At 38.0% G+C, this 19,632-nt stretch overlaps 1 protein-coding gene across 8 annotated transcripts in view; it reads left to right on the top strand.

Moving 5' to 3' along the window:
* The window catches only part of LOC149579640 (Metallopeptidase M24 family protein), a 290,429-nt gene that overhangs the window by 179,717 nt on the left and 91,080 nt on the right, over positions 1 to 19,632 (top strand). For all 8 annotated transcript variants that reach the window (XR_016352550.1, XR_016352548.1, XR_016352549.1 and 5 more), the window contains 2 exons: positions 8,230 to 8,326; positions 8,786 to 8,856. Coding sequence is in view for 3 of the 8 variants with exons in the window: in XM_089786206.1 (XP_089642332.1) it covers positions 8,230 to 8,326; positions 8,786 to 8,856 (168 nt within the window). In the remaining 5 variants the exon portion in view is untranslated. The remainder of the gene's footprint in view (positions 1 to 8,229; positions 8,327 to 8,785; positions 8,857 to 19,632) is intronic.

Raw genomic sequence — 19,632 nt, 5'->3', positions numbered from 1 at the left:
TTAAAGGTGCTGCTAACTGAGAAAATCCCCTCACGAACCTCCTATAATAAGCACTTAAACCAAGGAATCCATGCAACTTAGTAATGTTCCTACGAGAGGGCCAATCACGAATCTCTTGGATCTTCTCCTCATGTACTTGCACTCCCTCACCACTAATCACGTGACCCATGTATAAAATCTCTTTGAGTCAAAATTCACATTTGGACAACTTAGCAAATAGAGACTAACTCTCCATAATTCTAAGCACCTCCTCAATGTGTCTGAGATGATCCTCCCATGTTTGACTGGAAATCAATATATCATCAAAAAACACCAGAACCGATTTCCTCAACTGCTTGTTGAAGATGTGGTTCATACGAGACTGGAAGGTGGAAGGTGCATTAGTGAGGCCAAAAGGCATCACCAGAAACTCATAGTGCCCATAGTGACAACTGAAAGTAGTCTTGTGTACGTCCTCATCCCGCACACAAATCTGATGATAGCCTGAACGAAGATCAATCTTTGAGAAGAAGATAGCTCCATGTAGCTCATCTAACAACTCATCAATGTATGGAATGGGGTATCTATTCTTGATTATCTTTGTGTTCAAGGCTCTATATTCAATACACATCCACAAAGTCCCATTGTTCTTCTTAACAAGCACCACAAAAGAAGCAAAAGGGCTAGACTTAGGGCAAATGAATCCCATATCCAGTAACTCGTGGATTGTCCTCTCAATCTCATCGTTGTATGCTCTAGGATGACGATATGGGGTAGTAATCACGAGCTTAGCCCCATCTTCCATCTCTATCGCATGCTTGAAACGTTTATCGGGAGGTATGTCACCAAAGACACGACCGCACCAATCCATCATTGATTGTATGTCTACATGAAAGGCCCTGCCATCCTGAGGTGTAGGTATTTTGGATTTCACAAAACAACGTGTAGTCCAAAGTATATCATCATGACGAATGATAGTCTCCATCCTGTGAGAAGTTACCTCCTTAGGACCACTGTTTGAAGCCTCCCTCAAGATAGTCTTCTTCCTTCCAGAAAGAAAATCCAGCTGCATGCAATGGTAGTCAATGATGTATCGCCCAATACCCTATAACCACTGCATGCCCAAAATTACATCATAATCCTCTAGTGGTAGCACATAAAAATCATCTGTTAGAGTATAATCCCCTATTTGGATTCTAAGCTGAGGAATCCTCTGAGTACAACTCAAAATGACACCGTCTACAACATTCACTCCAAAACCTACAAACTCCTCGGATTGGAACCCAGGCCTGTCAACCAACTTCTAGTCAAGAAAGTTGTGCGTGACACCTGTGTCTACTAAGCTCATAACCCGTTCACCTCTCAATGTAGCTTTCAAATGAAAGGCATGAAATCTTAGATAACTGGAGAGAGTAGCCATAGTCACTTTAGCTGACGCCAAAGGCTCTGGAGTGTTTAGCTCTAACTGTTGGTGTTCTTGCTCAACCTCCTCTGGACTATCCTTAGTATTAGTATCAGGTATCTCCTTATTGCCTATCTTAGATGTCACCTCTATCAAATGAAACTTGCATTTACCAAGGTAACAATGTCCAGGCTCCCATGGCTCCTTACAAGAGAAGCATAGTTTCTTCCTCAACTCATTCCTCGACTCCTGATCCATCCTGGGTGGTCTAGAAGGTGGTCTCCCTCTACCTTGGGAAGTGTTGGCCTTCTGGGGAGGCTGAGAATCCCTAAAAGGTTTCTTATCTGCTCGATAAGGAGTAGGGGGGTGTCTAGTCTAATTGTAACATCAATGGCCTCCTTGAGAGTGTCTAGCCTGAATGCTTGTACTAGTCCCTTAAGCCTGTCCTGCAAACCCTCTATGAACATCACACAACGACTATGAGACATGTCTAGAACCATGACTACAATACATTGATACTCATTCACAAAGATTCCACGTTCCTTCTCTGTGTAATATGTGCCAACTCCCATTAGTAAAGCTTTGTATCTTTACTATCAAATCTAGCAATGAGCCACTCAGTGAATTTAGCATAGGAGTGAACTATGGCGTGATCCTGGGTGACCAATCCGTGGTGCCACCAATCATAGGCAACCCTGTCTAAATGCAAAACTGCAAATTGTATAGCCTCTCTCTCAAGCATGGGTCTTAATGGTAAATAGATATCCAACTTGTGCACCTAAGCTTGTGCACTCGTATCATTCGTCCCATCATAGGTAGCCAGTGTGATCCTCCCAGTGGCTCTACTGGGGTCATTGTTTTGTTGTGATCTATAACCCCCGTCTCCTCTGAACCTAGTGTTATCCCTACGCTATGCACAATACTATGGAAAAGGAAAAACACCCCTAACCCCTGGGGGTAAGGATCTCCACTTAGCAGTAGCTGCCATGACTGAATCTTGGAATCCAACCTCAAGTGGCTCCACCTGTGTCGGCTGCTCAACTTGCCCAAATTGAGGTAATAATGGTCTATCCAGAGCAGGAATACATGGACGTTCCTACCTATGGGAATGAAGGGAGCTCTCTGTTGAGACATGGGATCAATGACTACGCTGTCTTCCCGCAATGGAAATCGACCTGCTCCTTTGCTCTCTACCTCCACGCCTATCCAATTCCATCCACTCCAGAGTATCCTGTAATTTATCTAGTGTCTGGACTATCCTAGGCTGCGAAGCAATCAGAGTTCTCATGAACTCTCTCTCCTCTACCTCTGTAGGCATGCCATCACTAGCAACACCTTGTACCTAACCCATAGCTGGTGTCTCTGCGTCTCTGGCAGCCTCTACTCGCCACTGGTTTCTGCTGCGCTCGTAAAACTTGTGTATTTCTCCACCAAGATGCATAGAAGATATATAAAAATAGATGCCAAATGCTGAAATGAATTATCAAATCCTTTTTTGTAATTTGTTGTGATAATTTCATTGAAACCCTACAGGCTAGTTGGATTCAGGCTCTGATACCTCTGAAAGATCCCAAAAGGATCCTTTCACTAAACTTTTGTAAATTTTAATTAAAATAATAAATTTTCCTCTGCTTTCCTTGTGGTCTTAGAGAATTAGATAGAAGTTGCAGAAGGATTGTTTCTTACTTTTATTATATTTTCTAGATATAAGTAAAAAAATAATTAGCAACAACAAAAAATAAGAAATAGATTGGAAACAACGTGCAATAATATAATAATCAGTGAACCAGAATAGCTACAAATTGTACTAGTCAAGATATGCATTCAGTATGCCAGCAAAGGTGTTTACAAACAAGGAATGATGACGCCAGCTGCAAGAATGGACCAGCCACGCACAAAGAGGGTAGAGATGGCAGACGTAAGCCAAACAACAAACCACGTGCTAGCTAAGGGGTCGCCGTATGGCTTCTATAGTCATGCCAAGGTAGCCAGAAGATCCCAACGTGCCAAACAAGACCCTCAACGTGCAATGCACAAGCACCCCCAAACGTTGAACTTAACAATCTTTGTCAACTGCTGAAACAATACTATAGAATGTTGCTAAAACCATCTATTGGGGTTTGCATCCCAATAGCCAGGCATTTGGGGTTTGTGTCCCAGTCCTCAAGAATCGCTCCTTAGAGCAAAATCGCAAATACCAAGAATGCAGATGTAAAAGATGATGAAAGAATGAGCCAACATCCCTTTTATCTCCCTCTCAAAGCCAATCGAACCCTAAAGGGAGAATATGACTTGCGCTTTATTATAAAATGGCATCTTCTTAATGAAAAGGCCTTTCTGTATAGGAAAAACACCACTTTCCTCAAATAACATGACTCTAGGTGCCTGAAGGTCTCCGGATGATAAAAATAAGTTATAATAATTCAAAACCTTTCCAACAAGCTATAACATATAGGCCTGCCTAACCAAATGAAGCCAAAATTCCCTTATTACTCTAATTAGCTATATAAATAACTTTATTTTAATTTATTTAAACACAAACTTAGGAAATATAAAAAATATTCCCTTTTATTTAATTGAAAAGCCAAACCAATCAAATAACCATTGAAATGGTACTGTCACCTGGTTATGACTGCTGCCGGGCAATGCGGGCCAATTGGCAATTCCATCACTAAAAACTAGGAATGCTCCCAAAAACTAGGGAATATACCCTGTCACCCTGAAATTGAAATTGTATACTAGTCCTGAAGAGCCTCAAATCTGATCATTGCCACAATCTCCTAAACTTTAGGAAAATCCCTAAAATTAAGGAATTGCCCCGACTGGCTCTCAAATTGACTGTAGAATCAACTTTGGTCACTGAGTATCCAGTATGAGTCTTTATCCACCACTGCTAGCCTACAAAACTCCAATAATAGGCCAACTCTCATGACTCTGCTAGTTAGAGTAGAGAGGGGACATGACAATGCAAGAATCATATAATTGCTAATAGACATGAATAAAATGTACATAATGAGCTTGCTTATATAGGCAAGGCAATAAGAGACAATGATAAGGAGTAGATAAGTTATCATCCACACAAGGTGGAATCACATGTCCACCAAAGGTGGATCATCCTCCATCATGCATGAAGTATGTGCAACATGTGGAGGATGATAATGTGATAATAGCACTAAAGGTGGAGTACACACACAAAGTGTAATGTGATAACAACTATCACTACCTGAAGTTGAATTTCTCCTACACCATTTGCAAATAAGGTGCAAACTCCTAGGTGTCTCATATGAAAACTATTATGCAATGCTTTATTGTAAGTAAGCTCGAGTAAAGTCTAATTAGTGAATATTTATTTACGTTAATAGGTACCATAACCATATACCCTTCAATGTGGGAAGCAACTCATATTGGGAAGGTCTTGTGAATGCATCAACAATAAAGGGTAAGGGGTCTAAGACTCTAATGGCATCCATATTTTTATCGCAGCCTTGTAGTTCTTTTGGGTGTGAATGTAATTGGTGCCTATTTGAGAGCTTTCACAAAAAGAAGAGAAAAGGTTAACTCAAGAGCACTTCAATGATCTTGCCTTTGTTCAATACAACCTTCACCTTTGAAAGAGAAAGTTGGAGGCATTTTACATGATTCCATCAACTTTTCTGAGATTTATCCTTGTGGTGAATGGAATGCCAGTGAATTATATTATGTCCTAATTATTGAAGATCTTGCAGGATTACAGAGAGGAGCAAGATAAGCTACAAAATTTAATGGCTTGGAGAAAAACGAAGACAGTTTTGAAGAAACAATCTATCATTGTTTTTATATTGACTTACCTTCTAATTGGATGTTTGGAACAATGAGTTACTAGGAGGGGAAGTAAGAAGATGTAGATCTTATCTGGTTGTTTATTCATTTTAACATTTCATCATATGTTAATAATAATATATTATAGTGCTGGTATACATTTGAAACTATGAAATTTCAAATTTTGAGACTTTGAGGTTCATATGACGTGTATTGTTTGAATTGACAATAGATAGTTAAATTAGACTTCAATGTTCTCTAAATGCATTAGTTTTTTCTCATGTGTAATTAAACATCTTCTTTTGTTGAGTCCGTGTCAGGTTTTTTGCTGACCCACTGTTGAGTGCCAAATCCAAGTCAAAATTTTGGACTATCAAGTCAAGTTTGAATTCACGCTTTCAAACTATGCCTAAAAGGCTATAACCATGTACTGATTCTTGAATTAAATGTTATTGAGGTGGGGAGATTATTGTGATGTTCCATGCTCATGGAAAACTGATCAAAGACAAGTCTACCTTTGCTCTTGTAACATTGAGAATGTATAGGAAATGAGCAAAAGAGTTTGTAATACCATTCAATTGTAATAATTTCCTTGTCCCAAAATTCAAGAGGGAGATTTGGGATTCTGAGCCAATTAGGAACAAAAGAAAAGAATCCAGCCAAAAGATTGAACCTAGGATGCCATTTACAAATTGCCAGGCCTTTTCTTACCAAAGAACAAAGTAAACTGGGTGAGGATATTGAGGAAGTTTACAGGAAGCAAGAACAAGTAGTTAAAAATACTTCTGTAACTGCAGAGCCAGAGACAGTAGCTTTGGTAGCACCACCACCCACATTAGGTGCATCTCGATATTTGGTCGCCTTCCAAATAATACTCTTACCCTAGTGTTGTCCATCTTTGCCATGGTCCTGCCCCAAGCTGGGTCTTTGTTCCTTTTCTTACCAAAGAACAAAGTAAACTTGGTGAGGATATTGAGGAAGCTTACAGGAAGCAAGAACAACAAGTTAAAAATACTTCTGTAACTGCAGAGCCAGAGACAGTAGCTTTGGTAGCACCACCACCCACATTAGGTGCATCTTGATATTTGGTTGCCTTCCAAATAATACTCTTACCCTAGTGTTGTCCATTTTTGCCATGGTCCTGCCCCAAGCTGTGTCTTTGTTTCTAATACATGCACCTTCTTCAGATTGCATGATGTGAATCCCATTATCAATTGTTTTACGATTCTGTTTATTAAATAGATCTTTCCAATCAGGAAAAGAGATTAGTGAAATAGAAACAAAGCCCAAAAGGGAGCTCAGATCTGAGGAGAAGACATCAAGATGTTTTTTGAAGATCCTTAGCTTAAGGCCCACGAATTGAGCAGGCAGTAGAAGACCTGAAGCAAGACAACCAGGCTTAACAATTTCCCTCCCATCTCTCGGCATTTCCATTTGAAAAAGCTTTAAATGATGACGTCAAATTGAATGTTAGTTGTGTGTGTTTTTGTGGTTGTTTCTTTATTATTGTTTGCACCCTCAAACTCACTTTGGAAACAGTTTAACATCATTTTAATCAGAGAAACTTAGTTTATAAAAACTATTTGACTAAACTACAGATCATTTAGTATCGAGTTACTAATCATGCAGAGTTGAATGGGTTCATATCGTATAATTGCAACAATGTCTTTAAAGGATTAAAGCTCATTTCCTTGCAATTTGGAGATTAAAAACCATTGGAGGAATGTAGAAATATGGATGGAAAGGGACTTGAATACATAAGTTTCCATCTTGAGGAGCCATATGGGACAAGTAATAAAAAACCAAGAATAGATAACAACAAGAGTTCGTGACTCATCCTCAAGCCCTAATCGCTTAGCAAGAGTTGTCCATAAACATATTGGTGTGTGCTGTAGCCAAGAAATTTGGCTATGGAGCCAATGAGAAAAGGATAAAGGTGACAAGGATAATTTTTAGGTGAAAGGTGTGAAGAAGAATGATGTAAAATCTGAAATCAGACCCTTCAAGGTTGAAACTAAAGTTGAAATCACAACTTTTGAGGGACAAGTAAATGCAAAGATATTAGATTCATGCATAAAGCTGATGAAAGTATATTTCCATGTTCACAGTCTTATTATGAGCAGGGCACTAAGGATTTCTTTTTCTTGGCTCAAAGCAAATGATCATGATCTTGTATGGTGGGAAAGCTAACTTGTGGCTTGTGGGAAGAAAAAGGAGCTAATAATGTGTTAGTGGAAGGTTTCCACGAATCTTCTATTTATAAATCTTTGTCCGATTTGACATGAAAATGACAAAAAGATCAAGTGGCTGTATGACAGGCCAGGTGGTGCACAAAGTATAGAGAATTAGACTTCCAAGTTTTGGAGACAAGTCTTGTTCCTTTGCATAGACTTGGAGGAGTATTTGCTCACCATACATTGGGGTGGGCTGCACTATAATCTTGGGAGGAGAATCTAACTCTTATAATGAGTCTAGAGTCCAGGGTATTAGCATTGTGTTGCCTAACTTACATATAAACTATTATACTATTCATTATTTACTTTCGCTAAATCTTCTCCAACTAACCTTGAAAGTAGTGTTTAAAACATTGCACTTAGAGGTGGCTTTAATAACACCCAATGCAATGCTTCAACATTTCACAACTACATTTCCCAACTTCATTCTATTATTGTTAATAAGGTCTTCTGTCAACCTACCACAATTAGATATTCAGAACTCTATATGCCTAACTTTATTCTACTATTATTAAAAGCCTTTCATTTCAACCTATTACTTGTACATAAGAACATACTTAATTTAATTACGAAACAAAGGTTTGAAACCTTTGGAAGGGAACAAAAATTACATTTCTATATTTTCATATTCATGGATAGATTTGGATGTTGGTCATTGCCAATAGAGTGAAACTCACTACTCCTAGGTCCACTACAATATAGAATTTTCAAATGTTCTTGAATTCTTTTGCCCCTTCTTGTACAATCTTGTTTCTTGTTTTCATTTTTTTCACCTAACTGCCTTTGTTGTTAATGGTAAACTTACTTATTTTGCAGGTCCAAATATTATCGAAAGGCTTTAAAGAACTTGGTATTTTGAAAAATACTATGAATTTGTCTCGTTCTTATCGAAATCTCAATCCAACATCCATAGGTTGGTCTTGCCATTTATTTATTTTTGGTTATGTTCTATGATAGTTATGTGTTGAAAGGGGAAATGATGATTAATAAGAGTTCTGATTGAAGAATTTAAAAGTGAATTGATTAGCAATAACATTTTTTTGTCTTTTATGGGACAAATGATGATATTTTCTTCGAAGAAAATTTAAATAAGAATATGTTTGGATGAGATGTATAGAAGAATTGTTTTTAGATTGCTTCAAGTTGCTTGGTGGTTACTGTTTATGAGTGGCTTTAATCCTTGAATATGAGTTGGGTATTTGTAACTGTTATTTGTTACAATTCTAGAAACTGGATACATGATTAGCGTCCCATTCAACATTTTTGGCAGTGCTAATATTATAAAAATATAAGTTGCATTAAGTAGATAATGAACAAAGACCAAGCTGATTTGTCAGTGGAACTCATGTTTGTTTGTTTGGTTTTGTGTCAGGTCATTATTTGGGAATGGATGTTCATGATTGCTCTTCAGTAAGTGGTGACCGTCCACTTCAACCAGGCGTTGTAAGTTTTCTGGCAGCTCTTTTATTGTGGAATCTTTGAAGTCATGTTTTGTGTAGTGGGAGTGCATTGAAACAAGGAACACTATAATATCTAGATAATACCCTGAGATCAAGGAAACCTTGAAATACTTTTGAAGATAAGCTCAGCCAATTGAGAAACGATATTATTTTAGTGTTGAAAGAATTAGAGGCAGAAACAGGAGAGGATTAAAAGATTATATGGTGTGTAGGATGCAGCTATGAAGGCCACTCTAAGCATGGATGTTGTTTCAAGTTGACAAATAGCCCATTATGTATCCATGACACAAAATGTTACATACATTTATAGATATTAATAAAAACTGGAAAACCCAGAATGATGAGAGGCAAAAGCTCTTCAAGAGGGCAAGAAAAGGGACTTAAGATGGTGGTTACATAGAGCTCAAAACAGAAGGGTTACATTAGCTCCAGAGATGAAATTCAGATGACTAAAATGGCAAGACTATTGTTGCCTACAAGGTTAGGAGCTAAATTGAAGACTATTAGGGTGACACCTAAAGTTAGGAGCTAAATGAGTCCTGTGTAAACTAGTAGTTAAGCAGGCCATGATCTGTTCATGGATATCTGCATGACTTCAGCCCAACTTTGAAGGCATATGGCATTTTGACAAATGATTTTCGGTGATTTAATTTGCTTGAGGAAGCAATCTTACAAGAGACTTTGATTGCGAGTTTACTCCAATATGTATGGAAGGAGAAGAAAGACTAGCTGCTGAAGGGATCATTTTCATGGTTCTTGGCCTTGCAGCCAACAAACTTTATAGCTAAATCCATACCTTCCAAACTTTTGTTTTGCTTAACAAGCCAACTCTATTTGCCCCATGTATTGCCTCATTATGCTAAGCACTGATGCATGATTGTAGATAAACTTGCAGATATTCGTGGCCCTTTCAATGCATTATTTCACCAATTCAAACTTACCAATATCCTCTAACATGAGGTCAAGGCAATGGGCTGCATATGGAGACCAAAAGGTTTTGGGGTGCCTCTCCATCAAAAACTTACCTGCATCAATTTTGAATTAATTAGAAAATTTGATTTAAAAAAATTTAAATAAATTTATAGTTCTCTGTCCATCAAATTTTCAAAACTTGAAAATTTACCTACAACAGCATAACTTGCTGCATAGAATCCCTTTTACAAGGGCTTCAGGCTCACAGCAAAAAAGAAGGCCGACCTGTTCTTCATGAAGGTTTAATTTTGTTAATCATAGAGTATTGCAGGTATAGGGCTCCAGGGGCATCAGTATCTTCAGTAAAGAATAAATGAAAATCCTTCAAGGATTTGGCGGAGATTGGTTCTGTTAAGATCAGAAAGGCGGGCTTCGAAAATGGCAAAAAAGGAATGGAGGCTTAGGGCATGGAAATCGAGATTGATAATGAATCCGAAACTAAGAAGGAGCAAGTGAGGGCCTTTGAGAAAAATAGGAAGTTGGTTAATGGTATGGGAAAGAAGAAGGTCAAAAAACAAGAAATGGAAATTGTATCAGAGGGTGACCCAGAATCCAGGAAAATGAGAAGAAGGATCATAATGGTGGCCAGGGTCAAGAAAATCTTATTGATAGGGGAGGGTGTAGCTCCAATAATGAGGGCTATTGCAGTAGCTAGGATGATACCTCTTCTAATTCTTTGAACAAAATTGATAAGGGTTCAAAGGTGATACCTGACAAAAAGGGTGATACTGCTGAAACTCCTAAAATTGAGAAAAATAAAAGGAAAGGGAATAACGATAAAAACCTCAAGAAGACTAAAAGCCAAGGTAAAAAGTTGAGCCTCTAACTGAAAATATCAGCAAAGTGGAGGAGGAAGGGACCACAGATAATAAAGGGGACCCGACGAAGGAGATTGTTATGGAGAAGGAATCAAGGAAGAAGGAGGCCCTACATGATGGCAAGGACAGAGTTGTAGGAGATCTCGATTGGCCAATTTGACAAATAAATGAAAAACTCGCCAAATGAGAACCATACTGTTGGTAAGCCGAATGAAGGTGTGAATGTGGTGGAGGAAAAGGATTTTTTTATGGTTCTAGATGACACTTGGATGGAAGAAATTAATACAGAGAAATGCCCAAAGCATAGTAACTATGTAATTAATGAACCTGATGAAATGGTTTGGGGGGCACGTGAGGGAAACCTCAAATTTCTTCGTAACGCTAAAATGCAGGCTGATATTTTTCTCATGGTTGATACTTGGATGTATAACGAGGTGAACTCTTCGAAAAGAATGGTCAAGAATCTGCAAGCAAGCTTGGACATAGAGAAAAATAAAAAGATGGAGTTGGAGGCTAAGGTTGGAGACTAACTAGGTAAACTTCTGGATTATGAGGCCAAACTTCGCCAACTTGTTAAAAATAGTGAGCAAAATATGAATATGTTGACTTCCAATCTTTGTGTTGTTGTTGCTAGTCTGGGCAAGAGAAGTGCGGAGGAAATTGTGTCCCCTATTGTTGTCTTTTTAAGTGAAGGTCCAAGCAAGCGTATCAGGTAGAGTACAAAGAAGGCAATTCAGGTGGCTCCTAGTTCAACTACAAAGGAATCAATTGAAGAAGTGGCCAGCCTTGTGAAGAATTTGGCTAAGGCAGTGAAAGAGCTAGTATAGCTCTTTGCTCTTTTTTTGGCTTTTTGGTTTTCTATTCCTAGTCGTTTGGTTTCTGGTTGTTGGTTCTAGTCTTTGGTCCTGGTCATGTTTGCTGGTCCCTGTTGTTTTTCAGCACTTTTTTGGTGTCTCATGATGTGGGATTTTGTTTTGTGCTCTAATGTATTATTTATTGAGGTTCCAAGTCCTTGTAAAACTTGGTTTTGTCTGCTACTTTGATACTATGGAGTGAATACTTATTTCATGATATCTTTTGTATGGGGTTTTGCGTCCCCTCAAAACTTGTTTTAACATGAACCTAGAAAAACATAACTTACTGCATTATTCGTCACCACTTGCACCACATGTTCTTCCCCCACAAGTTGTATGACTTCCTAAATAGCCCCATTTAAGTATGCGACTTTTTTAGCATGCGAGGAAGCATCCATAGATTTTAAGAACATGGTGGATCCTACAAAATTTAAATAAAGCAAAATAATTAATTATCATGGATCAATCAATAAATCAAAATTTAAATTATTCAATGAATGTACAAAAGTTTAATGATCAATAACCTTTGTAGTAAACAAGAAAATTTAGGAGTGTTATATTCCTCCTATTCGTCCATGCATCTATTATGATGGTTCAACAGTTTTGGCTCTATGATTTTCGCTAGTCCTATAGCTCAAGTTTCATATCCTCAACCTTTTTTAATAATAGGGGGCCACTCAACTAAGGGGCTTTAAACCCCAAACGAGAAATGCTCACAGCATCTACCATGCCTTGCCAATAAGGAGTCCTATTACAAATAGGTTATGATTATATGATAAATTATTATGATTTGACAAAGTAGTCGTCAACTTTGAATTCTCCAATTCAAACTATAAATTAAAGAAATTAATTTAAAACTTAAAGCAAACAAATAAAAAAGAAATTTCCAGCTGCAATAAATGGAATGTTGCAAAAGTACCAAAATTTGCAAATTTATTTTTTCGCAGTCATGAATCTCCTGTTCCAACCCATGCTCTCAAATGTGGGTTGTGCGCTAGGAGTAGTTTGCAGCACAAAATGACTATCCAATCTCAACTTCCACACTTTAGGACGAAATGTTAAAGTGTCACTATTAGGAACATAGGCATCAACACTAGCACTAGGATGAACGGGAGGTGTAGTAGAACCCTTTCCAACACAACCTGAGGATGCAGATGTGGGAGCATGGGAGCCAATAGCACTCAACTCTTCTAATTGCCTCTTCTTATTCAACTTTTTCTGATGTGTTTCTAAGAGGACATAACAATGACGTTTGGCCTTTGCAATTTGTTTTTTGCATAGGGTAACATCATGCCCACGTATGCTAACAACATGCTATTTGAATTTATTGATGCCACCAAAATTTATTTCTTTACAAAAAGAATATTATTTTTCTTTTTTTTTCTGTCAGGAAATGCATTGGTATATTTCCAAGTTAGATCCTTTGCAGGCATTGTGAAAAATGAATGTTAAGGCTGCTGCAATAAGAGAATTCAAAATTTTACAAAACTATAAACTAATAAAACAATTAGAAAAACCTACATTTTGGGGGAAGAAAATGTAAATACATGTTTCTAAATTTGTTCTAAAAACAATTGTAGGTTTTTTACTTTGCACTGTGCTATTATTCTACTTATCTTATGCAATTTAGTACAAGCCATTCAAGATTTAGAAATTAAAACTAAACAATTTTAACAAACAATTAAAAATACATTAACACAACAAAATCAACAAAATCTACAAAGTTTAACACTTTCCTTGTAATGTACTATTTGTAAATATTGAGTCTCACATACCCATTCATTTCTTGACAAGAGGGGAGAAGGTGGGCAAGTGTATCCAAAGAGAGCTAATAGTAAGGGAGACGATCGATCTCAATCCCAATTGAACCTAGTAGAGTAGTGGCATGAGCATACCAGCAATAGACCCTAGTGACTGAATAAAATCCAACAATAATGACTGAAGAGCAATGAGCCAAGTAGGAATATCTATGGTGTCTGCCAGTCGAATCTACAAAGCACCAAAGACAATGTGGAAACCAAATTAGATTGAAGATAATCGCAGGTTTGAAGGGGCGAGTCCCAAACTCGGCCAAAATAACACTGTGAGGAGTGGAACTATGATATCTATTGATACACATGAGGAAAAGTGTTTGAACCCACTCAACCAAGGACCAGTCGGAATCCAGGGGTGAGGGGCCCCATACCACTGAACCATATAAGAGTGTAGGTTTGACCAAACAGTCCAAGAGAGACAATTTGGAGGAAGTATCCTAAAACTATTTTTAAAGCACTATCTATCTAACATGGCAAGGGAGCCCAACACTTAATTAATCCTACGTAGAATAACAGATCTCAAGCTGAAGCAGGGGCTAGAGAACTTTACCCCGAGATAATTGTACAAAGAAACAATCTCTATTTCCTAGCCTTGTAAGAAAAATGGAGGTGTGAAGTCTTTAGGCAGTTGAAGACGATAACCCGAGTCTTACTCAAGTTCACAACGAGCTAACTTTGGTGACAAAAGAGGCCAACCTATCAAGAAGTCTCTGAAGCCCCTCAAGAGAAGAGGCTAGTAGAATCACATCGTTGGCAAAGAGGAGAATAGAGATCATGACCTGTTGTAAGTAACATCCGTTACTAGGGAGTGAGGAATCCTGGAGGAAAGCCTCAAGCTCATCAATATCTGTGTTGGGATTATCATACGTCTTCCATATTAAACCCAATGTTGGTGTCATGCCCTTCGTATCTCTCTTGGTTCCTTTAGAGTTGGATCCCACCGGCTCAGATACTAGACTGACCATCATATCGACAGAGAGGACCGTGTTTGTCGTTTGTGTACGCTTGCAGAGATGAAAATAGAGACTCACTTTATTTTTTGTTGTCCCATCTACTATGAGATCAAGGGAGGTTTTACTGCCTTTTCAAAGATTGCGGGTCCTTATCGGGTTTCTTCAATTACATTGGCCAACATTGGCACTCTATCTTTGAGAGGCCACTCAGCTTCGAGACCAAACTTTGTAGCTCCTTTTTCCTTGGCACCAAGCTTTGGACCAACGTATCACCAACTTTTATGCACCCATGTGCCCTGCCAAAGGCATGAGGCGGCAATTCTACCCTCTTTCTCCTAGCCATATCAAATCAGTGAGACCTTGTTGTGGACTCACCAGACAATGACACTCCTCATCTGACAATATTCAAAGACAATCTGGGACCCTTGGTCGCCTTGTTCCTTATCCTTGTGCTGGACTTCTTGTGACCAAGGAAGGACCCCTAGTCCTTTCCTTGGTGCCTTCCTTTTCTTCTTTTTTGCTTTGTTCTTTCACGAGGACCATTTGGTGTCCTTGTTGTGAGTGGTTTCCCTTGTTTGTAAGCTTTCAATCCCTTAGACCCTTGTTGGACATTAATAAACTTATCTTGCAAATGAGTTGAGATGTGTCGCTATTGACTCCTTAATGCTCACAATGCAAGCTTATAGCCTCCCCAAAGTGATGTATGGTCTCCTTAATGCTCTTTTTCCCTACTAGTTATGAACTTATGGCTTCCCTTTGTTTCTCCCTCTCTCACTTTTTCTCTCTTCTTCCTATACCAAGCAATTAGAAGACCTTTTAGGGTTGAAACGAAAAGAAATGTAAAAAAATCTACAAAAACTGTTTTTTAAGTGTCAAACTTAGCATTGTTGTTGGCCAAGTTTGGCATGCTCAAACTCAGCAAGTTGGGCGAGGTATGCCAACTCAATAAGTTGGGTAAGTCATGCCCCAAAACTCGGCGAGTTGACATAACTTGGCTAGGTTGACCCTACTCACCAACTCACGAAACTCTCATTACTTGCGATAAGTTTAGGGACTATGATTCTGCCGACAAGTATGACTTCCAATCGGCTGAGATCTAGGATAAGGAATAGATGCCAAGTTTTTTTGACAAAGCATCTGCCACGACATTATTCTTCTCTTAGACATAGTCAAAATTAAAGTCAAATGCCTGACTCTTGCTTGCCCATGTTTGTTGTTTCTCATTTAGATCTCGCTGCTCCAGAAAACACCTTAGGTTGTTGTGATTGTTACAGACCACAAACTTGGCTCCAACCAGGTATTGTGGAAACTTGGTTAAGATGTGCACAATGGCCAACATCTCCTTTTCATAAATAAAGTATAACTGCTCAACCTATGTGAGTTTCTGACTCTCAAAAGCTATCGGGTGACGATCCTGCATCAACACTATGTCAATGCCCTCATCAAATGCATCGCATTCCAAGATGAAAAGGTGGAGTAAAATTTGGCAATGCAAGAACCAAACAAGTACTCATAGCTTCCTTCAATTTATTGATGGTTTGTTGTGCATGTTCACTCCATTGAACATATCCCTTCATAGTTGATTTTGTCAATTGTACGCTGAGCTAAGAGAATCCTTTCAGAAATGTCCTATAGTAATTGCACATTCCGAAGAATTGTTGCAACTTCGAGAGAGTTTTGGGCAGTGGCCATTTTAGAATAGCTTGAATCTTCTATTAGTGAACCTGAACTCCGTATCTACTAATAACATGCCCTAGATATAATATCTCTATCATCTCAAACTCGCACTTGGATCATTTAGAAAACACTACAAGTCATAATCTTGAGGACTTCATCCATATGCCTTAGATGCTCTTCCCATGTTTTACTGTAAATGAGGATGTCATCAAAAAATACCAATAGGAACTTATGGAACTGTTTATTGAATATGTGAGTTATGCAGGACTAGAATGTGGTTGGTGCATTGATTAACCCAAATGGCATGACCAAGGTCTCATAATGTCCATGGTGAAATCAGAAAGCCCTCCTCTTGTTCTCTCTTGCGAATTTAATGATAATTGTAACGAAGGTCTATTTTGGAAAGATAGATGATGCCATGCAACTCATCTAGCAATTTATCAATCATGGGTTATCTATTCTTAATTGTTTTCTTGTTCAGCGCATAGTAGTCCACACACATTCGTAAAATTCTCTCCTTCAGTATTATCACTAATGATATAAATGGGCTAGAACTAGGTTGGATCCATCCTTTTTTGAGAAGCCTCTTCAATCTCGTCCTTACACTTCTTGGGCTGACAGTATGGTGTGGTGATGATGGGCTTGGCGCCAGTCTCCAATTCAATAGTGTACTCAAAACCCTGGTGTGGTGGTATGCCAAGTAGAATGTTGAAAAAACCATATCATGCTTATGCAATATGGCTTGAAGGTCACCATCTTGGTAGTGTATATGTTGCTTTGTTTTAGGCTTTATCAAGACCAAGTGATGCACTGCCCAGGAAACGTCATCATGTCAAAAGATAGCCTCCATCTGTTGTGTTGATATCTCTGTCCCATCATTTGCCATTTTTCTCAGAACAACTTTTTACCATCAACTTCAAAGACCATTCACTTGAAGCTCTTTGTGTACTCATCAAGAGTCTCCATCTACTAGGTGTGCAAATGACCTCCATGTCATCCAGATCTACTATAAAGAAATTGTTTGTCATCGTGTGGTTTCCCATGGTAATGCTTAGTTGTGGGACCATATGGGTATTGTTGATGTGAGTTTTGTTCCAATACAACATGTAGAATTAAATACTTAATGTTTTAAGGAGAAACACCAAACACTCAATCCTCCTTTGATATAAGGTCATCTCTCATGCGAAGCTTGCAAAGTAAGATCATGAAATGACTTCCATGTTCCTTCTTAATCGTGGACTTCACTTAGTTTTATGATGTGCTATATTGATTATCACAAAGGGACTTATGATATTCATTCAATGGATATCAACTCTTTGCATTTCTAAAGATTTGGCTTTACAATGTGTAATGAAAATATAGCTCAATCGTTCCACTTTAACTCCAAGTTAATCTTGTAACGTTTATTTCTACTTCTACATCTTCTACAAATGCAAGGAATTGTGGATGACTTGGACTGTACTAGATGTAATCTTACCAGCGGCTCCACCCACCTAGTGCAAGCTTCTAAGAAATACACAAATGATTTTCACATCAATATCCTCTCTCCAATCCCATCATCTGGTTGCAAACCAAAGATTGAACATCAATTAAAGTTAAGTGTTTTCATCAACTTACCATGCAAGTTGCCCTTATCATCAACAAGAGGCTAGGGGCACGGATTTGTCTAAGTCAAATAAGAAAACAACCACAACAACTTCCATTCAACTAAACTACTTCAACATGAAAATAAATCTACTCCTAGTGAAAGATTGAGGAAACCATGCAACACTCTGAAGCAATATTAAGTAATCCACCATGAAGAACCAACAATGAATTATCCATTACTTTGAAAGCATCATAGCAACTATTTGATCAAGTCTCTCCCCTAGCTATCCTACTCTACTTTAGCTCTCTACTACCTCCAATCTCTAAGCTAAGCCAAAAGTTCCTTCCCTAAAACTAATTGTTTACAAATGAGAAGGCTTTGGCCTTTTATAGTAGCTCCATTACAAGGAAGGGCCAAGATCAATTATAGATCAATGGCTAAGATTTCCTCCCAGAAACCCTAATTAGGGTTGTCAAAATTGCAACCAATTATATGAAGGCACAAAGTTATGCGCCAATAAGAAAATTACAATGATTTTAATATGCAATGAGAAAATGGGACACTTTGGCATGATTTGATTAACTGTACCTGAAATTGAAATTTTCTAATTGGAGAAGGCAAACAATTGTTACGCCATCATCTTTATCCATTGCTTGGAGTCTTGGCTTGTTATCCCCAACATTTGTGATTTTCTCCATCCTTGATATTTCCTCATGGAATCAACTTGAATCACTTGCATCTTTGTGAACCCATGAACTTGATCTTTCTTGATTCTCCATGAACATATTGTCATGTAGTTGGATCCTTTTTGGTTTTCTGAGTTTACTCATGATTTCAGCCTAAATTTGCTGGTGGAGAGCTTGACCATGAATCCTTCTTTCCTAGTTGAGTCCTCGGACTTGAGTTGTCTCCTTGTAGTATCCAAGTGAATTTTTGAGGCCTTGATCATCACCTTGTCCTTTAGCTTCTCCTTCTTGAATTCACCTTTCCAATTTCTGTTGGTGTGACGATGGAGGGTATGTGCACCGATAATGCTATGATTTTCCAACAATGAATTTCAATTCGACTCTTCCTCTCCTTGAATTTACCTTGCAAAACAAAGTAGATAACCTTAAGTTTGTGAAAAATCTGAAAATAAAATCACATTAATATTAAATAATAAACGAAATTCATCCCACCAACCATTTTGCAAAGTTGAGGCAAATTTTAATCTCATCACAGTCCAATATTATTTATTTCTAGTTTTCATAACTCAATATTTTTATTTTTATTTTTTTTGTTAAAGGAGAGGTGGACGGTTTTGGCAACTAACAAAAGATGATAGCTATTTGGGCAAAATTTCAATCGGACATGGTGTTCTTATAATTTTCTCGTTTGAACGTTTCTTGGTGATTGATTGCTCCATTCTTGACCATGATGTTGCCTTCGTGCCTAAAACCATTTTTCTAATGCCTTAGAGGATGACAATACTTCTGAGACTTAAGGATGACAATACTTCTGAGACTTAATGTGGAGGAAATTTCGAAAGGTACAAATATTCTACCAATGGAAAATCCTGAACTTGCGAAATTTACGCAGAAGGGAAAGTCCTTTGGAAAAATTATCAATTTCTTCCCCTCATCATTCTAAAATTGCAATGCTTAAGTTGCCACCAAATAAAAGACCCGAATCTTGAGATTTTTGGTAGAAATGAGGAGTGGAAGATTTTAGAAGATTAGAAATTTCCATGAAAGGGGAGATTTCGGAAGATCCAAAATTTCCATAAAAAGCAGAGATTTTGGAAGATCCAAAATTTTCACAAAAAGCAGAGATTTTGGAAGATCTGAAATTTCCACTAAAGGGGAAATTTTAGAAGATCCAAAATTTCCACGGAAGGGGAGATTTTGGAAGATATGAAATTTTCACCAAGATTCAGTTCTCTTAAACTTCGTCCCCTTTTCCAACATAGAAACACATCTCTCTAGAACCAAAAAATAAAATTCACTTTCTTCTTAGACTTAAACCACGAAAATTCCCCTAAGTTGCATCAAAATGCTTGTACAAGCTAGAAACCAAAAGCACCTACTTTGAGACTAGAAAAAAA

This window comes from Cupressus sempervirens, chromosome 1 (genome assembly GCF_028749045.1).
Source record: "Cupressus sempervirens isolate cs-2001-9-10 chromosome 1, ASM2874904v1, whole genome shotgun sequence".
In the NCBI taxonomy this organism is placed as follows: Eukaryota; Viridiplantae; Streptophyta; class Pinopsida; order Cupressales; family Cupressaceae; genus Cupressus; species Cupressus sempervirens.
The sequence above is the reverse complement of the archived record's forward strand: the minus strand, read 5'-3'. Positions and strand labels throughout refer to the sequence as shown.